Source organism: Capra hircus, chromosome 1 (genome assembly GCF_001704415.2).
Source record: "Capra hircus breed San Clemente chromosome 1, ASM170441v1, whole genome shotgun sequence".
NCBI classification, from domain to species: Eukaryota; Metazoa; Chordata; class Mammalia; order Artiodactyla; family Bovidae; genus Capra; species Capra hircus.
The window spans coordinates 110,491,026-110,517,071 of record NC_030808.1 but is presented as its reverse complement, the minus strand read 5'-3'; the positions used below and the strand labels follow the sequence as shown (position 1 = coordinate 110,517,071).

Genomic DNA, 26,046 nt, shown 5'->3' with positions numbered 1-26,046 from the left:
GGGGGTTTATTTTTCAGATATAACAATGAGTCCAGGGGTAGCCACTCTAGGACTACTGTAGCAGCTTTAAGATGCCATGAATGACCCAGCTTCTCATATAATTCTGCTCCGGAGTCCTTAGCTTGTAGATACCATCTTCTTCTTTTCCACATTATGTTCGCCTTCATTTTTGTCATGAGGTTCCAGTTCTATCTTCATGTTAGTATTCTATCAGGAAGAAAAAAAAAGGAAGTAAAGAATTGGGGTATCTTTATATTAGGAAAAAAAAAATCTTTCTTTTAGAAATCATCACTCTACGTCTAGAACCATATCTCATGGCCACCTACACGTGTACAGGATCTAGGGAATGCATTTTGAGGCTAGGCACATTGCTAGCCCTTCTCAAAAAAAAAAAAAAGTTTCAGAATATTTCTATTAAAAAAGAGGTAACAAGCAATGTCTTTCCTTTCTTCTCATATAAGGAATACTCAACCCCTCCCTAAGAGAAAAAAGAAATCCCAAGGTTTCCGCAATGAGCTTAGAGTCCAAGATTCAGAAATCCCAATGATGTGGGATACTCTGCAGTAGCAATGTGTATCTTCATGTACTAGCATCAGTTTTTTTTTAAAGTTATTTGCAATGTAATGATATAAGTAATTAAGTAACGGTGAGAGTGGAAGAATTTGCTTAAAGCTCAACATTCAGAAAACTAAGATCATGGCATCCGGTCCCATTACTTCATGGCAAATAGATGGGGAAACAGTGGCTTACTTTATTTTGGGGGGCTCCAGAATCAATGCAGATCGTGACTGCAGCCATGAAATTAAAAGATGCTTACTCCTTGGAAGCAAAGTTATGACCAATCTAGACAGCATATTAAAAGGCAGAGACATTACTTTGTCATCAAAGGTCTGTCTAGTCAAGGCTATGGTTTTTCTAGTAGTCATGTATGGATGTGAGAGTTGGACTATAAGGAAAGCTGAGCACCGAAGAATTGATGCTTTTGAACTGTGGTGTTGGAGAAGACTCTTGAGAGTCCCTTGGACTGCAAGGAGATCCAACCAGTCCATTCTGAAGGAGATCAGTCCTGGATGTTCATTGAAAGGACTGATGTTGAAGCTGATACTCTAATATTTTGGCCACCCGATATGAAGAGCTGACTCATTTGAAAAGACCCTGATGCTGGGAAAGATTAATGGCAGGAGGAGAAGGGGATGACAGAGGATGAGATGGTTAGATGGCATCACCGACTCAATGGACATGAGTTTGGGTAGACTCTGGGAGTTGGTGATGGACAGGGAGGCCTGGCGTGCTGCAGTTCATGGGGTCGCAAAGAGTCGGACACGACTGAGCGACTGAACTGATAAGGAACAAAAAGTTTTTAAAACCCCTATTCAGAAAAAGGAAGACAGAAACACAGTGGTCACTGGTCCACAGAGCATCTCAAATCCTGTTGGCTAGAGCAAAGAATCCATGCCAGTTAGTTAATCTGTCAGCTCCTGGTTCTGTTCTTCAAGAAGATCTTATTACTGCATTAAATTCCCGGGATCACATCTGAGGCAGACATTGTGGGGGAGATACATTTTCAGAGCAGTAAAATTTGTGTACAAGGAGCCTAGACCCAAGATTGGTGAGTCCAGGTTTTGGTGCCATTTTCCCCTTTGAGCCAACTGACACTCTGAAAACAGTAGTGGAGAGGTTGAGAGCTAGTTAGAGTTCTCCGTTGCAGCAAAAGGAGTAAGTAGGGAGCGATGGGTAAAAAACAAGCTGGAATTCCAAAGGGCTACACCCTGGGAGTAACTTTTGATTATTAATCTTTGATTGGATTACAGTGATCTGCTTTTATTCTAAGTGTCTCCCAATATTCCCAGCCTCGCTTTTCCCTCCCACGTAGACTCTGAGCTTGGCTGTGTGATTTGCTTTGGCTCGTAGTATATTACTAAGCATGATTCAACCAAAGGCTTGTGCACTGAGACTTGTCCCCTTGAAATGTTCCCTCTTGGAAACGCGAGAAGTTTCCATGTTGTGAGGAAGCCCAAGTTAGTCACATGAAGAATTCTTGTAGGAAAAAAAGCCAGGGAAGTCAGCCAAGAGCCAGAACAGACACATGACCCTCCCTGAACCAGGCCCCAGCCATCTGAGCCACCCCAACTGAGACTCCAGATATGGTGGAGCAGAGATGAGCCATCTGCCCTGTGCCCTGACTGGATTCTTCAGCCAGAGACTCCAGAATCATAGGTAAATAAGAGTTGTTGTTTTAAGTCATAAGTTTTGGGGTCATTTGTTCACAGCAATAAGTAACTGAAACACTACTAAAAGAATAAAGAATATATATGTATAACAAGTAACCTAATTGTTGAGAGACAATAGAATTTAAAATACTCCAAAAGGCATGAAAGGAAAAAACATAAAACAGATGAGACAAACAGAAAGCAAACAGTGAACTGGCAGATTTAAACTCAGATACTTGATTCTAGGAAACTCCATGTATGAACAGACACAGATCAAGATTTGTCTCAATACAATTTAAAAATTTTTTATTCATTTTTGGCTGCGCTGAATCTTTGTTGCTGCACACAGGCTTTGTCGAGTTGCAGTGAAGGGGGGCTACTCTTCATTGTGGTGTGCAGGCTTCTCACTACACTGACATTTCTTGTGGAGCACAGGGGCTCTAGCTGTGCTGGCTTCAGTATCTGTGGCTTGCAGTCCCCTGGTTGCAGCTCAGGGGCTCGAGAGCCCAGGTTCAGTAGATGTGGCACATAGGCTTAGTTGCCCCCTTGCATGTGGGATCTTTCCACACCAGGGATCTAATCTGTGTCCCCTGTATTCCTGCTGCTGCTAAGTCGCTTCAGTCGTGCCCAACTCTGTGCGACCCCATAGACAGCAGCCCACCAGGCTCCTCTGTCCCTGGGATTCTCCAGGCAAGAACACTGGAGTGGGTTGCCATTTCCTTCTCCGCCCCTGCATTGGCAGGCAGATTTTAAATCACTGGACCACCTGGGAAGTCCCTCAGTACAATCTTTAAAGCTTGGAAATTCTTGTCTTTTACTTAGTAGTTTCTGAATTCTGTCCATAACATTCTCACCTTAAAGACCCTGTCTTGATGCATATGAAATAGGCCTGCTGGGGGAGCATATTGTTGTCACTGTGTTGTGTCTGACTCTATGACCCCATGGACTGTAGCCTGCCAGGCTCCTCTGTCCATGGGACTTCCCAGGCAAGAATACTGGAGTGGGTTGCCATTTCCTTCTCCAGATCTTCCTTACCCAGCAACTGAACTCGTGTCTCCTCTTTTGGCAGGCAGATTCTTTGCCATTGAGCCACCTAGGAAACCCAGATACTACCCTTAATCTCTTCTTTGCTGATGTGTCACTCAGTTTGGTTTATAACAATTTAAGAAAGGCTTGGAACCATAGTATTTATTATTATCCCTTCTTATTTTTTAACAAGCTTGATAAAGTTATATTAATACTGACTTTTTCAGCCCATAATGCCTCCAAGCTATGGAATTAAGTCACTTTAGATTTCAGGTCACAGGAGAGCAACTCTTTGGGAGCTGTGTTCTTTTTCTACCAGCTGATGGGGATACGGTCGTGATTAATTTTCCTTGATTTTGACCCGGGCCTACTTTCTCCATAGTGAAGTGAAAGTCGCTCAGTCGTGTCCAACTCTTTGTGATCGCATGAACTATACAGTCCATGGAATTCTCCAGGCCAGAATACTGGAGTGGGTAGCCTTTCCCTTCTCCAGGTGATCTTCCCAAGCCAGGGATCGAACCCAGGTCTCCTGCATTGTAGGCGGATTCTTTACCAGCTGAGCCACAAGGGAAGCCCCACTTTTTCCATATATAGTGATTATATGAATAGTGCTTCTTCCTCCACCGCTGAAGAAATATTCAATAGATTGATTCACCATCCAGGATGTTTTACAATCCAGAAAATATAGCAAATTTGGGATATACGGCAAATATTTTAGAGGCGAGTACATGGTGCTACAAAAGCTCCATGAGGACAGGGAAGGTGTCTGGGCTGATCAGAACTGCTGTAGTCTAAACCTCCACTTAGCCCTCAGCACGCAATCCGCACTCGAAAAACTATTTGTTGAATGAAAAGACAAGTCATCATGGTGTCTGTATCCTTTAAAACACACATAAACGTGCTTATACCTCAACACCCCAAAACTAAGTTTCCCTTCTGCAATGCTGCGAATGTTTCCCGTGAAACAGGAATGCCTGCAACCAGGTCTGGCAAGCGCTCGCCCCGGTGCGGTGCGCGCCCGCCCGTCCGGAACGGGGCGGGCGACCCCGTCTGGCCGCAGCAGCCATAGCAGCCGATCACCTCCTCTCGGGGTCGGCGGCTTCAGCGGCAGGAGGCCTCTGGTGAGGAGGCAAATAAACAAAGCCAACCGCACAAAAACGGGTTGTTCTGTTTCACATCCTCCCTCGGGTTTCCTCCGAACAAAGTGACCCTCCATCTGTCCGCAGGCAGGTGGAGCTCGCCCCTCCCACGCCGCGCGCACCTCCCCTCCTCACAGCTGCTCAACCCTAGACGCGTGTAGACGCGGACCCTCCACGACACAGCAGGCGGCCAAAGGACACGCCTCCTCCAGGGAGCACGCGGCCCCGCACGCACACCTCTCGCGCGCCTCCTCGCGAGTGAGCGCGCACGCGCACGTGGGGCGGGCCGCCTTCCCGGCACCCACTGAGCTCCCAGTCCCCTCACCCCACCCCACCCCCCTGCTCCTCAGGCTCCGCCTCCGCGACAGGGCTGCTGAGAGGAGGCGACCGGAAGCCACTTTAAAGCAGAGCTCGAGGTGACAGGCGAGCGAGCTGGTTCGGGAGTGCAGTCGCGGCAGAATGGCCCGAGTGCCGCTCGCCGCTTCTCCAGCCTATGACCCCTAGACGCCGGAGCCCACCCTCCGCGCCCACCCTCTGGCGCGAACGCTGCCTGCGAACCGGCGTCGCCCGGCTCAGCTCCTGTGGTCCGTTCTCTCAGACAGCCCGTTTCAGGTAAAGGACTCGGTTCTGAGGCGCCGGTGAGGGACCCTCGCTGGGATGGTGGTCGCGGAAGGGGGTGCCGGCCTTGCTGCCTGCATTCACAGATCTGGGGTGATTGGTGTTTAGACTACCTTTTTGTACCGAATTCACTTGGATCCAGTCAATATCAGGGTGGCATTGATTTACACTTTTAGTCACTTCGGGTCTCTGGCAGGTGTATAAATTGGAGTGAGACACTGGGTTTAGTCGAGGGCGCCGGCGGCTTCCCATTTCCACTGTGTAAGAGAGGCTTGGGGGCGCGTCTATGCGGTCGCCCCTGCCGGGCAGACCCCTGGCGTTCTGAGGCGCACATCGCGGGGGAGAGCACGGCTGCTGAGGGGAGCCTTCCGGCAGACCCGCGTTACGGCTGCAGCCCAGAAGTTTGCAAGCTGTTTTCAGATTAACTTTAAAGTCCTCGCCTTCCTCCCCGCCAGCCCGAGAAACGCCCTCTGCGTTTCCTCCGCTCTGCTCAGGTCGGTCCTCCGAGTCCTCGAGCCTCGCAGGACAATCTTTTCGGGAAGGTCGGTCGAGGAAAGAAAGAAATTGAGGCGCCGCGAGTGGCTTCTGGAAGGGGGAGGGCAGCCGGGGCGGGGGGTCGCTGGGTGGGTGGGAGGAGGCCGGCCCGGGGGTATAGGAGCAGGAGGGGGTGGGCTACTCGGGAACACCAGGGATCTGGCCGCGAATCGGCTGCGCCGGGCAGAGTTCGTGCAGTCCCGGGCGCCGAGCTGCGCAAACCGCCGCGGCCGGCAGGAGGCGTCCCTCGGACCCCCGGCCGAGATCCGAGCGGCGTTCTACGCCCAGACGGAGTCCTGAGTTGGGAGCGGGGCAGTTTCCCCGACGGCGGTGGGGTGCAGAGTGCCTGAGAACTGGGGCATCACCCGGGGGCATCGTGAGGTGAATGGTGAAGCTGTAGGTCGCTGGCGGAGGGACTAGAGGAAGTGTCCTTCCAATCTTTTTTTTTTCTGTTATGCAAACTAATTGAGGAACTAGGTTCTAGTGACTTCCTCACTCCAGCCACTCCTCCAGTTCTCTGCCTCTTTCTCGGTTTTATTTCTGAGTTTGACAGAGGACAAAAATAAGAAAAGTTGTGGCGTGTGTGTGCCCTCGTATAAATGAACTGGGTTTCGTGCCTGTTTTGCCTTGATTGGGTGTGATAGGAGTGGTTATTTGTGTGTGTGTGTGTGTGTGAGTGTGAGTGCGTGCGTGGGGGAAGGCACAGGCCAGTTTGGTGTGGAGAGGGAATACCACAATCTGTGCCAATTGTGCCTTAAGGCAAGAGCACCAAATGATGAATAATAACGCCTGGCTTGGCTGCTTTCCAGTTGATTTATGTCTTATGTCAAGTCCCTCCTTCGTGAAGCTTTCCCTAACAATGCCAGCTCACACTGAACTCTCCTTTTTCTACCTTTTTTTTGTACTTGCCCTGTACATTAACGCCTTGTTATATACTGTTTTTAATTTTTCTGAGTTTATTGTGCACTTTTTACAAATGTAGACTTATAAGTCCCTCCAATTAAATATTTTATTCTTTTTTTCTGGGAACTCAATTTTTTTCATTATGTTGCTTTTCTTGACCCATAAAGGCTCACGGAACTTGCCATTTAATTGGTGCTTTTTCTTCAATAATTCAGCTAGAAAATATTATGGAGCACCCACTGTGTGCATTGTGCTAGGCACTGTACCCTGGATGCCTACTTGGTGAAGTCATGAGCCCTTGCATCAAAGATTTCTTTCAGTCTATTGGATAAGGGAGAAGAGGATTAATTGCTCATCACCACCCCTTTTCCACCTGGCATAATGCTCAGTAAATATTTTCAGAATTAGTTAATGAATGCTAGATTGTGGAGGAGACACCATTCATCATTTTACAAAGTTTTCCTTGCTTTTTAAGTTCTAGTTTTTTTCAATAGGTCTGATTCTACAAAGAAAGCACTTTTTAAGTCCCTGAGTAGTTCATTAGGAATCTGAAATTTGGTGCATTTTGTTTTCTTGTGTTTTTTTTCTGTGCCTTCATTTTTTTTTTTTTTAATTCACATATGTAGTTTTTCTGAAGACAGGGAGGCCCCTTTCTGTATTAGGAAGTTGCTTTTGGTTTCTAAAACAGTGTGCAGTGGTTGTTGCTGATATAGCTTATGTTGCTAAATAAACCCTGGTATTCTTCCACTAGTAGTGGTAATGTTTTGGGGATTGCAAAAGTAGACCCTTAACATTCTTAGGGAATATATTGGAACTTTCTGCATCTAGACATGCTTCAACAGGTTCCTGGTTTTCTCTCATATAATATTTCAGTTGAGAGCCTGCTTCCTCCATATAGCCTCATACCGCAAATTCACTCACAGTTAATTTGCAGTTTTTCCTGCATTTGACAGTTTTTTTTTTTTTACAGTTTTTGTCACCTCATGAGACAGGAGATACATAAATAGCTGTGAAGAGAACCACAGAGCAATAGAGATGTGGTTTCCCCACTGTCATAGATGCACATATTTCTACCCCTCTCTCCACTCCATCCTAGACTTAAACTGTAAAAATTCATATCCCAGCAGAATTACAAATCATTATCTGTTAAGTCCACAAATAAATGGAGCCTAGTGGAAGATGCTGTCTCTCTCTCTTTCATCTTTACCTGTTTGTGGGCTTTTGAATAGCCTTGGCTCCTTTGGAGCCTTGATTCTCAACAAAATTAAAAAGTGACATATAAAGATGAAATATAGTTTAGGAGGAAGGATTTCAGGAACTTAGAGACTAAAACAAAACATATTGATGAATGAAAAGGATTCCGTTGTTGTCAGCTTGTAAATGATCTTCTTTCCTTTCCTGGTAGGATTTTTAGACTGAGGAGCAATTGGAGCTAATCTGCATCATGGAAGTGGAAACCACCGAACCTGAGCCAGACTGTGTAGTGCAGCCTCCTTCTCCTGATGAATTTTCATGCCCAGTGAGACTCTCTGAGAAGATCACTCCGTTGAAGACTTGTTTTAAGAAGAAAGATCAGAAGAGGTTGGGAACCGGAACCTTGAGGTCTTTGAGGCCAATATTAAACACTTTGTTAGAATCTGGCTCACTTGATGGGGTTTTTAGATCTAGAAACCAGAGTGCAGAAGAGAGCAGCTTACATGAACCTATGGTGAAGAAACCGTTGGAAATCAATACATCGTGTCCACCTACTGAAAACAGTATGTCTGTCCTGATTCCTGATGGGACAAATGTTGGGGCCCAGATGCCAGAAGCCCATCCTCCCACTGATGCTCCGGAGCAGGTGGTTCCAATCCAGGATCATAGCTTTCCACCAGAAACCATCAGTGGGACAGTGGCAGATTCTACAGCAGGGCACTTCCAGACTGACCTTTTGCACCCAGTTTCAAGTGATGTTCCTGCTAGTCCTGACTGCATAGACAAAGTCATGGATTATGTTCCAGGGGTTTTCCAAGATAACAGTTTTACAATCCAGTACATTTTGGACACCAGTGACAAGTTGAGTACCGAGCTCTTTCAGGACAAAAGTGAGGAGGCCTCCCTTGACCTTGTGTTTGAGCTGGTGAACCAGCTACAGTACCACACTCACCAAGAGAATGGAATTGAAATTTGCATGGACTTTTTGCAAGGCACTTGTATTTATGGCAGGGATTGTTTGAAGCACCACACGATCTTGCCATATCACTGGCAGATCAAGAGGACAACTACGCAAAAGTGGCAGAGTGTATCCAATGACTCCCAGGAACACTTGGAAAGATTTTACTGTAACCCAGAAAATGATAGAATGAGAATGAAGTATGGGTATGTATTCATAACTACTCTAAAGCTCTTGTGAAGTCCTAGAGAGAAGGTAAAAAGGCTAAAGGCTTAGTAGGGTGGTTTCTTTCAGTAGTAACCTAACAGGTTTTATCCTCTTTTTCTACTTTTGTTCTTTTGGCTGTGTGCTATCCTGATTTTTCATGGCAGTTGAATGCAGGCTATTTATCTAACCAGACAATGAAGGTTTTATGATTTGAACAATTCAGATGTCACTCTGCGCAATATGTGTGTGACTGAGAAGTTGCATATACATTGAATATTGTGAATCAAATACTGTTTTAATCACACAGGAGAGCTTGCTTTCGAAAGAAAATCTATGGTGAATCTTATAAATTATGAATGCTTAATTTATCTAATTTTAAAGTTTTGCATACTGAGAAGTTGCTATATTTTTAAAAGAAAGTAGTGGTAGTTGGAGATTTTCATGACCCTCTTTTCATTTTGAATAGTTCAGAAAATTTTTCTGTGAATGACTCTGAGACCCTCCCAAACTTCTGAATTGTGCCCAAACATGTGAAGTTTCTTTTTTAGTTTCCTTAAAGCTTTTTATCATTAATTTTATTATTCTATTTATCTTACAGATAAATTGTTCCACAACTCAGTATTTTTTTAAACCTGAAAGAGTCTTTTAACAGTGAGTGAAGGAAAATCTATGCTAATGGACATATTTTTTTGTCATTTACATAAAAGCAGTTATCCTCATGTTTTTGTGTGCAAGACCTATATTGGGTTGACCAGGAAGTTCATTTGGAAAAAAGATTGTATAGAAAAACCCGAATGACCTTTCTGGCCAACTCAATAAATAAATTGGTTCTTTTAGTATGGATATCCAAGCATTATTCACTGATAGGGGAACTGAAATTTCCACATCTGTGTTCTTTAATGAACTTGAAAATAGAGAAATAATAGTTGCTACATATAAAGTTGCTAGTGCAAAAACGGTTGTATAATAAGCACTGATCTTTGTATTCTTAAGTTGTTTCTCCTGTAGTATAAAGGGACTTACAACAGGCTGACTATCCTAACTCAAAAGTTCAGTTTTGAGTCAGTTTTATTCACTGATAAATTATATGACCCAAGTGTCTGGAGAGTCTGAAGGCAAATGGTGGTAGTGAACCATTTCCATGTTGTCCAATCCTATTAGTTTTGATGTTAACCTTCTGTGTTCTAACAGTGCCAGAGCATTGTTGGCATCACAGTAACCTGGCCTTTGTTTAACTTCTCTTGCTCCCATTTAGTATTAGGTAAGTGGTTTTCTTTGAATATTTCAGTACACAGACCCGTCTGTTTTTTTAGCAATTTAATTACATGAGAGTGGAATTTTGCATCTTGTGTTTCAAAAGCTACCTGTGGAGCAAGATGAGAAGCAATATAAAGCCCAAGTTTAGAGGCATTGTTATGTAGAAGACCTCTTGGGATAAAAGTAAAGCTTATATCAAGAATACAGTTTTCCTGATCATAAATGTATTCTCTTGATAATATAATGCACTCAAGATCCCGTCCTGCTTGGGTAGCAGAATTCTTAGATCCTGTAACTACTTTTGACTTATTTTTTTAAGCCAGCATTGAAAGAGAGAAAAATGTTTTCCATTTTGCCTTAAAATTCTTTTTAATAAGGTATTGTCCAAAATCTCTGTTGCCTATGAGCTAGCAATTCTAATTGGTATGTCAAGGGTAATTAATTTTATATACTCTCAAAGCCTCTCTAATCCTTCCATCTCCAGATTGCAAAACTGTACATAACAGTGGCCTCCCACTTCACTCTTATGAAGCAGATTTCCAGTCTGCTGAGTACTTGAGCATCTTGGTACATTAAGTTTCTGTCTGTTTGAATTGGTTGGGAAGAAACTAGCAGGATTATTGTCCAACACATTATGTTCTCTTACCATGAGCAAGACAAGACAGGTATTTTGATCCCAGAAAATCCAGGAATTCTTAGGACAGCAGCGTATTGAGTATTTTATCCTTTGGTAGACTTTCTTTACTGAAAAATAGACATAGAGGAAAGCCCATATGCATTCATTGTTGGATCAGTTATAAAGTGGTTACAGTGAGTGCTTGATTTCCAACCCAGTTTAAAGGAAGTAAGTGTTTATTTGACACTTAAGAGGAAAAGTTTGAGAGAATTATCATTATAGTTACTATTGCTGGCACTGTATTGTTAACTGGTGGTTAAGTGGTCCTGCCCTGATAAAAATAGCCAAAAATATTGTTAATTATTAGTAAAGTGAAGTTCGCCGTGGACTACAGTAAGAAATGTTGTAAGATTGTAGATAGCTAAGTGTCAAAAATGGGTTTTTGGGAAGTTGACCTGTGGTCACTGCAACCTGGTTTTCCTTGTATTCCAAAGCGATGTTGTGTTTCCTGGCAACAAGATGCAGATAACGGCATGTTGAGCCTTGCTGAGAGATTCACAAACAAGCTGGAGCAGCCCAGGTTCACATGGTTACCACATTATTTGGCTAAAGCTATTAATCTCTGTGGTCAGGCCTGTAAAGCTGGTCTATCTGTGCAGATTGCACATAACCAGGAAGTGTGTGTTCAGCTGTGTATATGCCCAAGTCGAACCTGGCAGTCTCTGGATTCAGGAATAATGAATGGCAGTTGTTTATCCCACTTGTTTTCAGCAGTTTATATGACTTGGTAAATCATTCTTACATACTATACCCATAATAGTTCATTGTGTGGAACTTGGGGAAAGTTCATAGTTCTGCGTCTCTAGCAAAGATAAGAGTTCATAGTTTCAAACTGTGTAGATGAAATTCTTTGGTTTTTGCAAATGGATTTAACATCTGACTTAACTCCAATGAGATGTGCAGTGTTCATTTTATTCTTAAGAGTGAATGGAAGGAAAGTTGAGCTAGATAAGTTCACAGGTATCTTCCAACTATTAGTTAGGATGCTTAGCTACTAAAAACACGTATGAAAATGGGATTGCAATAATAAAAGTGCTTATTTGGTTCATTATAATGAAATTATTTTAACTGTTCTTTTCCAATTTTGCCTTCACTGCAAATTATATTATTCCACTTCGCTTTCTCACTGCTTTTGTACATCTGCAACATCAACTGAAAACTAGTTGTATGTATGAACTCCCCATATTTAGTTGCCTAGGCTTCTTTTGCACACAGGATGAGCTTTGGAGAATTTCCAAATCCAAATACACAGTTAAGAAAACAACATCGAAAACATGTTGTGTTTTCCATTAAGAAAACATAGTCTTTGACCAGTTTAGGCATTCATCCTTAGTAGAAAATGATAACTAAATGGCAGGACTAAGCGGTTTTAAAAGGGTCTTACGAACTGTGCAGAATACCGTTGTGGAGGATGTGCAAATCTCCCTTTAGCAACTGAGATCGCCATTAGTTTTCACATTACATTCATTTTAAAGTGTGCCAGAATAGTCTCCTAGTTATTATCACCCATAAGGAAGAGGCACTGTGCTGACCTTATTTTGGAGGTAACCTATAGTTGAAAATATGACCAGTGATTATTTGTAACTCTGAATTTCCTGAAAAAGGGAAGGATGAAGAAGAAAGTTGCAGACACTGACTCCATGGTTAATTTTTGTCAGAAGATAGTGTTCTTTTCTCCTCTTTAGAATTAAAACATTGATAAAAGAAGTTTGGGGGCTTAAGACTAGAGTGTTGTCATAGCTGTAGTTCATTAGTTTTGAGTGATTTTGATTGCCAGTGCTCTTAGAAGTTTGTTTCTGTTTTTTAAAAAACTGTCCAAGGGACAGTACCATTAGAAGACGTCACAGGAACTGTGTGAAAGAAGAATTGCTTATTAGTGATAATGAAGAGCACATGCGGTTCTTTTCTATATGACTTGCAGAGTGGATTATCTAAAGTAGACCAAGCTCCTGACTGAACTCTACTGGAATAGTTAAATTAGCCAAGTTAGCTCTGGCCTGCACAGCTGTGATGATGTATGAACTAACTCATTATGTGTTATTGATAACACAGAGAGAGGAGAACAGCTGAAACTTACTATGCCTTGTGACTTTTTGGTATTTCTTGAATATACACAGCTGGATGAGTTTGAATTTATTTAAAAAATTCCTGCCGAAGAGAAAGAGAGAGCTCCATAAGCAAGAACTGTGTTTGAAGTGACTTTTAAAATGTGTGCCTTGTGCTTCAGGAGAAAGCAATCCAGTGAATTATTTTCTGTACCTCTTTATGATGCTATTTACATATGAAATAAAGCTAATTGGCTTCTGTCTATACTAATCCAGGGAAGTTACTGGGTCTGTGTAGCGCCTTCATGAGAATCAATAGCAATCATTCATTTATTCCCTTTCTGGTTTTGTCAGTAAGCAGATTAGACTTTTTGAAGCAGCTGTCACCTGGCTTCAGGTTGGGGTCAGTCTGTTCCTGATATATTCATGGTCATGAAAATGAATCTTGTAGAGAGCAAAGATGTTTAACTTTTAAATCAGACAGTTGGAGGAAATAACTTACAAGGTTATCTGATAGTTCCTAAAAATAATTGCATGATACATTATACATTTTCTTGTTGACTCTAAAGCTTTTACTTTTTATTATTAATAGAAAAAATAATAATTCCATTCAACATTTAAAACTTCATTCTGCATATATGAACGTGCAGAAAATGCAACTTTTGATTGCTCTGTTCCTGTAAAACTACTCCCTATTGTTAGACTAGAATTTCTAGATTCTAGCTTTGCATTCTACCATAAAGCAAAGGTAAAATCATAAATTTCTTCTGGGTGCATCTTTGATCTTAGTGACTCTTAGTTTCATATTGGGTTTGGGGACTATTTCTAAAGGGTGTGAAGCAGTAGGTAACCCTTACAAACCTTGCCTACTTAGGGAATTTGAATAAAATGCAGCCATTTAAGATTGTGACTGTTTGCCTGTGGCCTCTTGTATCTTATCCCCTGATTTGAGACCACCAGATTCTGCATACTTTGTCAAAAAAATAATTTTTTTTCACATTTAAAATTAGGACCTGAGATCCTCTTAACCTAGGTCAGTACTCTTTGATCATTACCAGTATCCTGTTAGTTGCAGTTGGCTTCTTGTGAAAGGAAAGCTTATTTTTGAGTTACAAGATGATTCTTGGTTATTCTGGAAAAATTTTTTGTAAGGCTGGTTCAGATTGGACATTGGTAAGTTTTACAAGAAACTCTCTTTGTAAAAGCAGTAGAGTTTCTCTTTTAAATAAATCTGAGAATATTAAGCTAAAAGGAAGTGAATATGAATGATGTTTTAATCTTTGGAAGATAGCAGAGTGCTGAGGGTTGAGCCATTTTGTGTTTTCACTCTGGGCTTGAAATCCGTAGGTAACAGCTTAAGATCCTGAGGTGAACTGCACTTTGCAACACCATCAGCAGAAACTGTACAGAAGAATAAAATATTTCTAATTAAAGTTCACCATTTCTAGGAGCAAACAAGTCATGTTTTTAGACATGGACTCCCGTAGCAGAACAAAATGTTATTTTTATATTTATAGATTATTTATGGCAGTGCTTTCTAGGGACCAGGGATCATACTGCACAGACTCGCCTTTATTTAAAATCCCTGTAAGTGTTAAACATAATCCAGCCCAATCCCCAACACATTAGCTGAAAGCCTCAAATTTCTAATGTAGATTAATTCCTTGTTAATAGGAGGATTTGAAATTATAAGGGATAGTTTCTGAGATACATTTTGAGATCTTCAAAAATGAAGGATTTTATGTAAAAATAAATTCCACTTACTGAGCTTGGTAGTTTGATTTATATTTGATTTGTGCAAAAAATAGTAGTGTTGTGCTAAATAAATGTGACTAATTCTGTGAGCAGGAGCTCATTTTAGAAAGTTGATTATATTAGTAAACTTCTGATTATGAAAACTCCAGGTTTCCTTGCTGACCTAGCCAATTGGTGTTGCTAAGACAAGCACAGAAGGGAGTTAACTAAGCACTTCTGTTTGCTGTGACCACACAACAAAATATATCTGTCTCCTCGATCTTTCTCTGCTCGGTGCTGTTTACTTACTGGTAACACCCACTTGGCCAGTAAAGAACCTTTGCATGGTCATCACAATGAAAGGATAAGCGTGTTACAAGAGTGAGAATGCTAGAGCAACTGTTCTGCTTCATGTTCTACAGAAACCAGTGATTTGTGGATGTGTGTACCGCAAAATGTGTAAGGAGTGCATTAAAATCCCTCGTGACTAAGTTGCTGAGAAAGAGTTTGGGAAATTTGTATTCTGTATGCACATAGATATCATTTGTTTTGGTGTTGTTGCCTCTGAGCATAAGGAAGGATTTGTGAATAGTCTTATGTTGAAACCTAGCACTTCTCACAATGATTGGAAAATAGTTTAGGCCACATTTACAGGAATTTCTCTTCATTAATTTTTTCCCCTTTTTGGATTAAGAACTTCTTAAACTGTTGCCTTCTCATTTGACATATAGCCATAAAGTTTGTGTGATTTTCTTTGCTCTATGTTTTTACCAGCACTGAATAGTCAGTGAAGAATGGCAGCGTTAGGGTCCAAGAGTGAACTTTGCTTGCAGTGAACTTTCAGAATCTTGCCTGCACCTTGTGTTCTTCACAGTTCCTGCAGCTGATCTGGGCGTAGGGAGGGCAAATGGCACAAACTACTCTAAATAATTTCCTGCTGCGGTTGGTCTTTGGTTTCTGACTGTCACCTGGCTTCGCTCTTTCATTTCCAGGCATTGCAAGAATAAAAATAAGCACAGGAGAAATACTAGGTTTGCCTTCCAAGGTAATAAAAGAAAGACATCTTTGAATGGAGGGCAGAGAATGTAAAACAGAAGAACTTTGCTTTCTGATGTAACGATCATCCAAATGCTGCCACTCATCAGTAAATAATGCCACTTATGTAAAGTGTTCCACAATTAATGTTACTAAAAAATAATTTTTAATTTGGTCATTTATCAATTAGTTTGTACTAAATGGGAAAGGCAAAATTTTATTTTTTTATTGGAGTTTAAATGTTTTACAGTATTGTGTTAATTTCTGCTACACAACAAAGTGAATCAGCTACATGCAAAATTTTAAATAAAAACCTTTCTCTAAAGGAGTTATTTATAAATTTAAAAGTCAACTCAGAAATAAGCTAATAGATTGTACCTAGTCTAGGGGCTACTAGGAGATAAATTTTATGATTATTTATAATTAGTATTTCATTTATGAGTAAACAAGTTCTAAATTGATGTTATTTGAAAATAATTATTTTTAAGCAGTTTGCATACAATTGATTTTATAATTATGTGGAAAAGTTTTATAAGTAAATAAAATTCAGCCTACTTTAAGTATTGTCAGATTTCATAATCACAGAACTTAATCAGTTGAGTACATGACAGACATTTTTTATTTTCTACTTTGAGATTAGAAACTTCTTTAAAAATACTTCACTTGACAAGGGGATATTTACTAATCTTCATTAAAAGTGATAACTACATAATTTAAGGTAGTCTAAGACATGATACATTTCTTTTTCATCTGCTATATGTTTCCTATCCCAGCTGTTCTTATAGAAATTGTTTCACTTCCTCTTCAGGCTGTGATTGAGATGTCTCACTTAAGTTACCTTCTGAGAGTCTCAGGACATGTGACTGAACTGGGATAAAAGTTAAGGCTGTATGACATTTTTGATGTCTTCAGGGTGTGAAATTTAGGCCCATGCCTCCATAAACAGATAGCTGCAAGATCTTCTGATCTCAGAATATAATTTTTATTTATGAAAGATTTTAGGCTTATCCACATATTATTAAAAAGTTCTCTTGAATTATTTGGCTTTGAACTGATAGTTTTGTAATTTAAGAAAAAGCCCAACATAACAGTATTTTAATAGGTTCTTTTCTTCAGGTAGCTATTGTAATTTGCTTTCAGGGGTTGCCTGAGGTAGAGAGGGCTTATGATTTGTTAGGGATATGGCACCCCACTCCAGTACTCTTGCCTGGAAAACCCCATGGACGGAGGAGCCTGGTAGGCTGCAGTCCTTGGGGTCACTAAGAGTCTGACACGACTGAGCGACTTCACTTTCATTTTTCACTTTCATGCATTGGAGAAGGAAATGGCAACCCACTCCAGTGTCCTTGCCTGGAGAATCCCAGGGACAAGGGAGCCTGGTGGGCTGCCGTCTATGGGGCCGCACAGAGTCGGACACGACTGAAATGACTTAGCAGCAGCAGCAGCAGTAGGAAACACTTAGGTGTACTCAGGTCTGGGCCACGTCCTGGTACAGAGTTCTTTGAGAATAAACTGTCATGTGTCTCTTTAGTTCCCCGCATGCTTTTGGATAATATAGAATTATAAAAACTTAAAAAACAAGGTATCCTTTCATATAGACAGCCTACCTGCCTGCCTTTTTCCTCCTGTTTCTTATCCTCTCATTTTTATTTCACTGTGTTCACTTCTAGAATCACTTTAACACCACAGATTAGGTGTCTGACAATTTGTAAATCAAGCATGTGGTTTAGCACACAGATTATCCACTGTGTGGATAAATCCCCTCATTAACTTACTGCCATCTCACTCACCTGTTTCCAAGATGTCCTAGGAGGGACCAAGAGAGCCGCACACACAGCCAGAAGTTTGCTCTAAGAAAGTTGATCCCCGGACACTCGAAGCCCTGTTGAATCTTAAAGTGGGAAATATTTTTACCTATCCCCAAATCTTTTGAGGTAAATATATCATCCCAGTTTAATGTTAATTGTTTTACAGGGTGCTCTAAGTCTCAGCAATCCTACCTTGAATAAGTCAGGGTCTCCTTAGAGGTGGGCAGATTTAATTGCGAGTCAACATTTGATTCTTAGCTTGCTTGTAACTACTGAGGGTCATACGCAAAGTAACGTTAAAATAAAAACAAAACAAAACTCTTGAGTTCTGATTTGTAGGTACATCTGTATTTATAACTACTTCTGGATATCAAGGGGGAAAACCCAGTTGTTACCAGGACCCAAAGTCATACTGTAGAAGTTAAGTAGAGAAATTTAACCTCGTAAACAGTGAAAGATGTTGCTTTGTATGTAGGCAACATATAAAGATAGATAATTTTTATTGCCTCCCCAAATAACTTCCTGCTATGTATTCAAGTCAGTGTTAGCAAAAATCTTAGTGACAGAATAAATGACAGTTATTATGCTTCTAAAGCAGAAAGAGTACATAGTCCTCTGAAGTTTAATAACTACACTGCTTTCACAGTGTATTTTGGTATTATATATTGCCATGGCTTTGATTCTCATCACCTTGTAACATATTTGAAGGAATCTATAAGCTGCCAGATATTCCAGCACTGCTAAATGAGTTCCTGGAAACATCAAAGCCAGGTATCAAACGCCAGCTATATATCGTGTGCCTGTGGAATTTCTTTAGCAGCAGCAAACATACCCCATCTGTCATGCTTGTCTCAAGTCTGTAGCAGAAGAGCCTAAATAACTCTCGATACTGCATTTGATCTTTATCCTTCTCTCATCGTGACCTTCAGCTGGGGGTGACATTTTCCCTTTATATCATAGTAATAAATAATAGTGTCTGATTAATCCAGCTGGTTAGGGTGGGTGTTGATTAGTTTGAGGTCACAGGTTTATCCTTATAGAAACCAGTTAACTTTTATAGGCAGGAAGCCAAGGTTCCGAAGTCCAACTTATCTAGTTAAAACTGTACAGAGTAAGGTCCAGAAAACTCACTTAACTGACGTTTGCTAAAGTCTGAGTTCTATATCTTATTTGCATCATCTTCCCACTTAAATGTGTTCCATCTTCTGTGATTCTAGTCTCATGTAATGGTACCATTAATCCAGTTACCAGGTCAGAAACATGGAACACATCCTGGACTCCTTCCACTCCATTCAGCCCCTCCATGCAGTTAGTCTAACTCTACAGTTCAGTTCAGTTGCTCAGTTGCATCCAACTCTTTGCGACCCCATGAATTGCAGCACACCAGGCCTCACTGTCCATCACCAACTCTCGGAGTTCACTCAGACTCACGTCCATCGAGTCAGTAATGCCATCCAGCCATCTCCTCCTCTGTCGTCCCCTTCTCCGCCTGCCCCCAATCCCCTCCCAGCATCAGAGTCTTTTCCAGTGAGTCAACTCTTCGCATGAGGTGGCCAAAGTACTGGAGTTTCAGCTTTAGCATCATTCCTTCCAAAGAACACTCAGGACTGATCTCCTTCAGAATGGAGTGGTTGGATCTCCTAGCAGTCCAAGGGACTCTCAAGAGTCTTCTCCAACACCACAGTTCAAAAGCATCAATTCTTTGGCACTCAGCTTTCTTCACAGTCCAACTCTCACACCCATACATGACTACTGGAAAAACCATAGCCTTGACTAGATGGACCTTTGTTGGCAAAGTAATGTCTCTGCTTTTGAATATGTTATCTAGGTTGGTCATAACTTTCCTTCCAAGGAGTAAGCGTCTATTAATTTCATGGCTGCAGTCACCATCTGCAGTGATTTTGGAGCCCCCGAAAATAAAGTCTGACACTGTTTCCCCATCTATTTGCCATGAAGTGATGGGACCAGATGCCATGATCTTAGTTTTCTGAATGTTGAGGTTTAAGCCAACTTTTTCACTCTCCTCTTTCACTTTCATTAAGAGGCTTTTTAGTTCTTCACTTTCTGCCATAAGGGTGATGTCATCTGCATATCTGAGGTTATTGATATTTCTCCCAGCAATCTTGATTCCAGCTTGTGTTTCTTCCAGCCCAGCGTTTCTCATGATGTACTCTGCATATAAGTTAAATAATCAGGGTGACAATATACAGCCTTGACATATCCTTTTCCTATTTGGAACCAGTCTGTTGTTCCATGTCCAGTTCTAACTGTTGCTGTCTGACCTGCATATAGGTTTCTCAAGAGGCCAGTCAGGTGGTCTGGTATTCCTATCTCTTTTCAGAATTTTCCACAGTTTATTATGATCCACACAGTCAAAGGCATAGTCAATAAAGCAGAAATAGATGTTTTTTTCTGGAACTCTCTTGCTTTTTCCATGATCCAGCGGATTTTGGCAATTTGATCTCTGGTTCCTCTGCGTTTTCTGAAACCAGTTTGAACATCTGGAAGTTCACGGTTCACGTATTACTGAAGCCTGGCTTGGAGAATTTTGAGCATTACTTTACTAGCGTGTGAGATGAATGCAATTGTGTGGTAGTTTGAGCATTCTTTGGCATTGCCTTTCTTTGGGATTGGAGTGAAAACTGACTTTTTCCAGTCCTGTGGCCACTGCTGAGTTTTCCATATTTGCTGGCATATTGAGTGCAGCACTTTCACCACAGCATCTTTCAGGATTTGAAATAGATCAACTGGAACAGTCTAACTCTTAAATACTCTCAAATCATCCCCATTGTTGCCTCCTCAGTTCTCTGCCATAATTTGTCTCATTTGCAGTTCTAGTAGCTATAGATGGCTAAGCATAATATAAAAATATTTATAATAAACATGCTAATAAATATTTAGCAAATAAGTGTCTATCTCCACCCTTCCCCCACCTCCCTCTACCAAAATCAGCCCTCCCTACCACTGCTGTTGGAGTGACTTTTATAAAAGGCGAATCTGACCCTTGTTGAAATCCACCGGTGATTCCTGTAGCCCACAGAATCAAGTCCTGACCTCTTAACCCAGCACACAAAGCTCTTCATTATCTGGCCCCAGCCAACCTGTTCAGTTCAGGCTTATCTGTTATCGTCCCGCTCACACACACACACACACCCTGGCCTCCCACATGAACTGCATGTGCTGCTTGCTCTGGCTCGCTTGAGCCGCGCTTGGTTGGCTTCTGCACGTGTCAGTCACTCTGCATGTGGTGTCCTGCCTCTCATGGTCTGCCTGGTGGCTGGCCAGACTTGGTCTCGTTTCACCTACTCTGGGACACGTCCCTTGACCACCTTCCGTGACCCTTTTCCCAGCAGTTAGGCCTTCTGCCTCTGGATTGTTCCCAGACCACCTTTGTGCCACACTTTACACAGTGCCACAGAGTTTGCTTGTCTCTTTCCCCACTGACTTTTGGGCATTTTACCTTTTTCATCTTATCCTGGCCATAGCCCAGCACTTAGTCATTGTGTCTACTTAGGATTACTTTTGTTTGTTGTCACGTTTCTTTCTTGGTTTTGAACAATTTGTAAATAGAGAAATTGCCTAAAGTGGTTATATTCTCCTGAGCTCCCAAATGCATACGCATAATCCCATGAACTATTTATCCAGTGAAGGGATTCTGTCCTAATTTCTGGTTTACTCAGCAACTATTTCTTTAATAGTTTTGGTTTCCGTTACATTACATTCTGTCATTTATGTGGCAAGCCCTTTTTACTTTTTAGTGTCTGACATACACATTCTAGAACAAATGATGGTGTAGCTGTTGGTACACTGTGCATTGATAATATGCTGGAAATGTTGGTATGTCAAGATATTCGTTGAGTGGGAAGAGAGATTGTTAGTAAGCATCTAAATTATGAGAATGGGTGTTCTCTTCAGAATTTTTAATTAATTTTGCAAAATTAATTCTTACATTGGTGTGTGTGCTGGTGTGTTTGGTGAAGCATGTTGACCCAGAATTGTTGATATTTCTTCAGGCCAGCCTCCTTCCCATTAAAGAGAAAATCAGCCATAGGTTCACAGTTTTTTTTCCTAATTCATTGTGATAAAGTTTTATTTTGGGTGGGTCCAGATGGCTCGATGCAGCCACGTGGTGCGTCTCACTGGCTCTAGAGCGTACTGTGCGGCGGCCCTCTCCTGCTCTTCTCTGGCTGTCCCGCAGGCAGGCTGTCTTTAGGTCAGGCAGGGTCCCCATCTGCCAGGATGGCTGCACCCTGCTTTTAGGAAGCTCTGTCTCCTCTCTCCAACCCCATCTCTAGCACTGTCTCTGTTGCTCAGTTAATACACATCCTGTATTGACCACTTTGACCTTTTACCCCCATCTGCTCAACAGTCTAAATTCCAACCTTTATTTAAGGCTCTGAGACCCTAGACTTGCCTCCTTAGCTCATGGCCTGACATCTTACACTGTGCCATGTAGTATGCTGTTCACATTTTCTCATCTCTTACGTATCCCTGTTGAGAAGGTTTCCTTTTCCAACTCTGGCCCTGTTATTGCCTGTCCCTACCCTTCAAGCAAAACACTTGAAGAACTTTTTTTCTTCCATATAACCTTCACTTTCTGGTCATTATTTCCTGTTGAAGTGAAGTGTTAGGTTATTTAGTCATGTCTGACCGTGATCCGGTGGCCTGTAGCCCGCTGGGCTCCTCTGTCCTTGGGATTCTTCAGGCGAGAATACTGGAGTGGATTGCCATTCCTGTCTCCAGGGGATCTTCCCAACTTAGGGATCGAACCCAGGTTTCCTACATTGTAGGCAGATTCTTTACTGTCTGAACTACCGAGGAATCCCTATTTCCTATTAAACTGTTCCTAACATTCTTTCTCTTACAGAAAGATTGATACTGTAAAGCGTCTTACTTTTCTTTACCTTTATCCATTCCTGGAGCAGTAGCCACCTCCGCTCCCATAATGCTGCATGCTTTTTCTTTGTCCTCTCATTCCCAGAATGTACTTGTGTTAGATAGGCAGATGTATTGCTTCTTTGGTTTTAGATTTTGTTAGTTTTTTCTCTCTTGAAGCCAGGGACTACATCTGTTTGATTCTTTGTGTATTGCCTAAAACAGCCCACCCTCGCCATTTCCATACACACGACTCATAACCGGTTTCTGATAATACAAAACAATGGTTTGATAAGAGTGGTGAATGTTGAACATTTGGCTTTCATGTTGGATGAATTTTATACTGTTGCAGATTGAAGAGAATAAAAACTCTTGGCTTTGGATTTTTTAAGCATTCCCTGTGTAAGGGAGAGCAGGTGGTAAAATTAATCTTATAAAAAGATAATTTAATGTTTTTCAGATTTGTTATTCTGTCTCTGTCAAGTCTAGAAAATCATATTGAAACTCAAATAGAGCTAAAACAGTACTTTGATACATCAATCCACAGAATAGTTGATTGTAGTAAATTAGGATTTGTCGTAGAAATTTCATAATGCCCAAAAGACTGAAGTTCTCAGAGAATGTAGCAAAGGCTGCAGTTTTGGATGTCTTTGTCATGCAAATCATTATCTATGAAGTCTTAATAACATAGGCGTAAACAGAAATTGCTAGAGAGATGTCCAGAATAAAATCTGATACTTTAACAGCAAAAAGCATTGGCTGTTTATAGTATAATGTATGTTAACATATTAACTGCACTACTGAGAACTCCATAAAGAAAATACTGAGGATTTGTTGACTCATAATTGGAAACAGTTACTGGGAAATAAAGCAGGAAAATCTGTTTAGAAACTGGAAGTGAACTTAAGAGGAAGAAAGAGGTTAATATCTCTCCACTCGATAACATCAGATTCTCCTAAAATTAAGGGAAAATTGTTTAAAGCAACTTGATGTGAAGTTTCAGTATAGGAGTTCCAGTTTTCAATATTTTTCTTTTTTGTAGAATTTCCCAGAAACATTGTTTTTAAATTCTGGATTATGTATTCCTATTTACCATAAATAATTTTAAACAAAGTAGTGTTCAAATGTGATATAAACTGCATTTTATTATCTTCCCATTTCACACTTAAAATTATATGTTCTTTTTAAGACTGCATCCTGCTAGTTAGGATGAAATTAGGCATTCTAATCCTCACTTGAAATTAAGTAAGAAATTAGGGTTTGGGGAAGCTCTTTAGGAATTTTTAAAGGAACATAACTGCTTTTTACAAGTTATGTGCTCCATGGCCGCATCAGTTCGTATATGACTTTTGAGTTTTTTGGTTTTTGTTTTTTTCCCAAAGAGAAGCTAATTCACAAATTATGAACATTGGGGTGGAGGGTAGGAAATATTTTCTTTCCCTCACATTTGCCAGGAGTGTTCAGTGAGAGGTGTTAATAGGTGTTCATGGTAAAAAGGAGAGTGTTGTCATAGGTTTGGAAGAGTACTTTCTAGCCCTCATCATGGCATTGATACTTCAGTATCTACCTTCACATATTTAAGGGACAGAGGAGCAGCTGCAGTAGGTAAATTGTTTAACTCCGTATAGACAACTTCTTCAGACTTGACCACAGAATGTTTTTTTGTGCAGAGTACCTATTTAACAGTCCTTGGAACAAGTGTTTTAAGAGCACAGTCTGGAGTTTCACAGTAACCAACAAAACCCATAGGTCAAAATTCATACCCTTTTCAAAATCCTAATTTATGAGAAGAAAACATGTCAATTATTGGGAATATCTGTCCAAACACCTTGATTTCATATGAGCCAGTTTTGTGTGCCACTGGATCTGGAGTATCTGGATATGTGTTAAAGACATTCATTTAGAAACTTGTGCTGGAAAGAATGAAACAATGCATTTAAAAACTTAGTCACTCTGCTTATAGCTGTGATGTTATGTTTTCTTAGGGAAATGTTGAAATATACACAACAAGAAAAACGAACATTTTGCCATTAATGGTTCAGATGAGTCAAACTCTAGATGAAGTCCATTATAAAAGAAACACAAGTTTTTTGTACCACCCTTTATAAATTTAGGTGATTCTGATCTATACAGTGGGACCCCCCCCCAGTAAAGTATGGATGCGGCAGCAGCAGACTGTAGAACAACATGACAAGACTGTTCTCATAACTGAACGTGACGATAATCCAGACGATTTTTCTCATCATATTTTGTCCCAGACTTTTTTTCTCATCATATTTTGTCAACCTTTTTTTTTTCCACCCACAGAATAAAAGATGATGTTAGGTAGATTAGCAGTACTTGCCTCATTTGAGGTCATTTTATTTTTCCTATCTTTCATCAGGCAGTATTGTGTATTCCTATGTTGGCTTAGGTGAACTGATGCCTCTGAAAAAAAGACAGGCTTCAAGAGAAGTTTCTTTTGTTTCTCTCTCTGTTTTCCATGTCAGCCTTGTCCTAGAGCTGACTCCCTGATTGGTTGAGACCAGGTTTGGCTCATCCTACTGTGGTGGGAAGAGCAGGACTATGTTGATTGGTTCAGGCCAGTGATGCTGTAGGAGAGAATCAATCCCTGCTCCATGGCTTGGACGTTTTGGTCTTGTTAAGAAAAGACATAAAAGAAATGGGGAAACCACTCACAATGATATCTTTTTACTCCAAACAAAACAAGCTTTGAAAATTCTACAGTATACTATACTAGATATTTGTAATGTCATATGAGATGTTTAGGTATTTCTGTTTTGCAAATGTACTGCTGTTAACAGTTCATTTTTTCTTGGGTCTTTTTAGAGGACAAGAATTTTGGGCAGATTTGAATGCCATGAATGTGTATGAAACAGCTGAATTTGACCAACTACGAAGGCTGTCCACACCACCCTCTAGCAATGCCAACTCTATTTACCACACAGTCTGGAAATTCTTCTGTAGGGACCACTTTGGATGGAGGGAGTATCCTGAGGTATTTACAGAATCTCTTTCCAAAAAGTGCATTTAAATTTTTTTGTCTTTCACTGTTCCTTTCTGACGATGACTAGACAGAACCACAAACCAAAGAGCTTATGGATATAAAATTGAGTCTTGTTGACAGTGAGTAATACTTTTCTGTCTTGATTTTTCTGGAAATGTATTTTTTTTTACCATTAATTTCCTGGAGCCCATAAATGAAATACCATGGTTATCAGAGAGAAAATGCTTTTCCCAGTATCCTATTACAATAGGGACCAAGTATTTACTGTGATAAGTATTCAGACTCAGTGCCAACTTTGGAGTAATTTTAATGAGATGAGCACTACTGTAACGTTTGGCTATATCTGGCTCCTGGTGATTGGATCATGTGTTACACTATTAGCATTTTAGAAGACTGGGGAAAACAATTGCCCTTAAGCCCCTGGAAGAAGTACTTGAAAATGTTTATTGAACCGTGTGGTCAAGCAAATCAGTCATTTAAAATTCTATGACAAGTGCACATGTATCCGTAGTCTGAGATGGTAAGAATAGTTCATCCATTACACAGTGAGGTTTTAAAATGATGGTACTTTACTTTTCCTCTGAATGAGAATTCTGAGTCACAATTAATTGCCCTGAAATGGATTTAAAGATTAATTTCACATTCCAAAGATCTGACTTCTTTAATTGATTAAATTCATTTCCAGCATTACAAAAAGGGAGAACTGACTTATCTACCTTACATTTTCTTTTAAGGAAACAGCAAAAGAAAACAACCTAGTATATTAATTAGTATAAAACATAATATTGAGTTAAAATTTCTTATTCTTAAGTAGTCAATA

At 40.7% G+C, this 26,046-nt stretch overlaps 1 protein-coding gene across 1 annotated transcript in view; it reads left to right on the top strand.

The window, feature by feature from the left end:
• TIPARP (TCDD inducible poly(ADP-ribose) polymerase) overlaps window positions 4,752-26,046 on the top strand; it is a 29,445-nt gene continuing 8,150 nt past the window's right edge. The window contains exons 1-3 of the mRNA XM_005675405.3: window positions 4,752-4,987; window positions 7,836-8,788; window positions 25,049-25,217. Of these exons, the coding sequence (XP_005675462.1) occupies window positions 7,875-8,788; window positions 25,049-25,217 (1,083 nt within the window). The 5' untranslated portion in view covers window positions 4,752-4,987; window positions 7,836-7,874. The remainder of the gene's footprint in view (window positions 4,988-7,835; window positions 8,789-25,048; window positions 25,218-26,046) is intronic.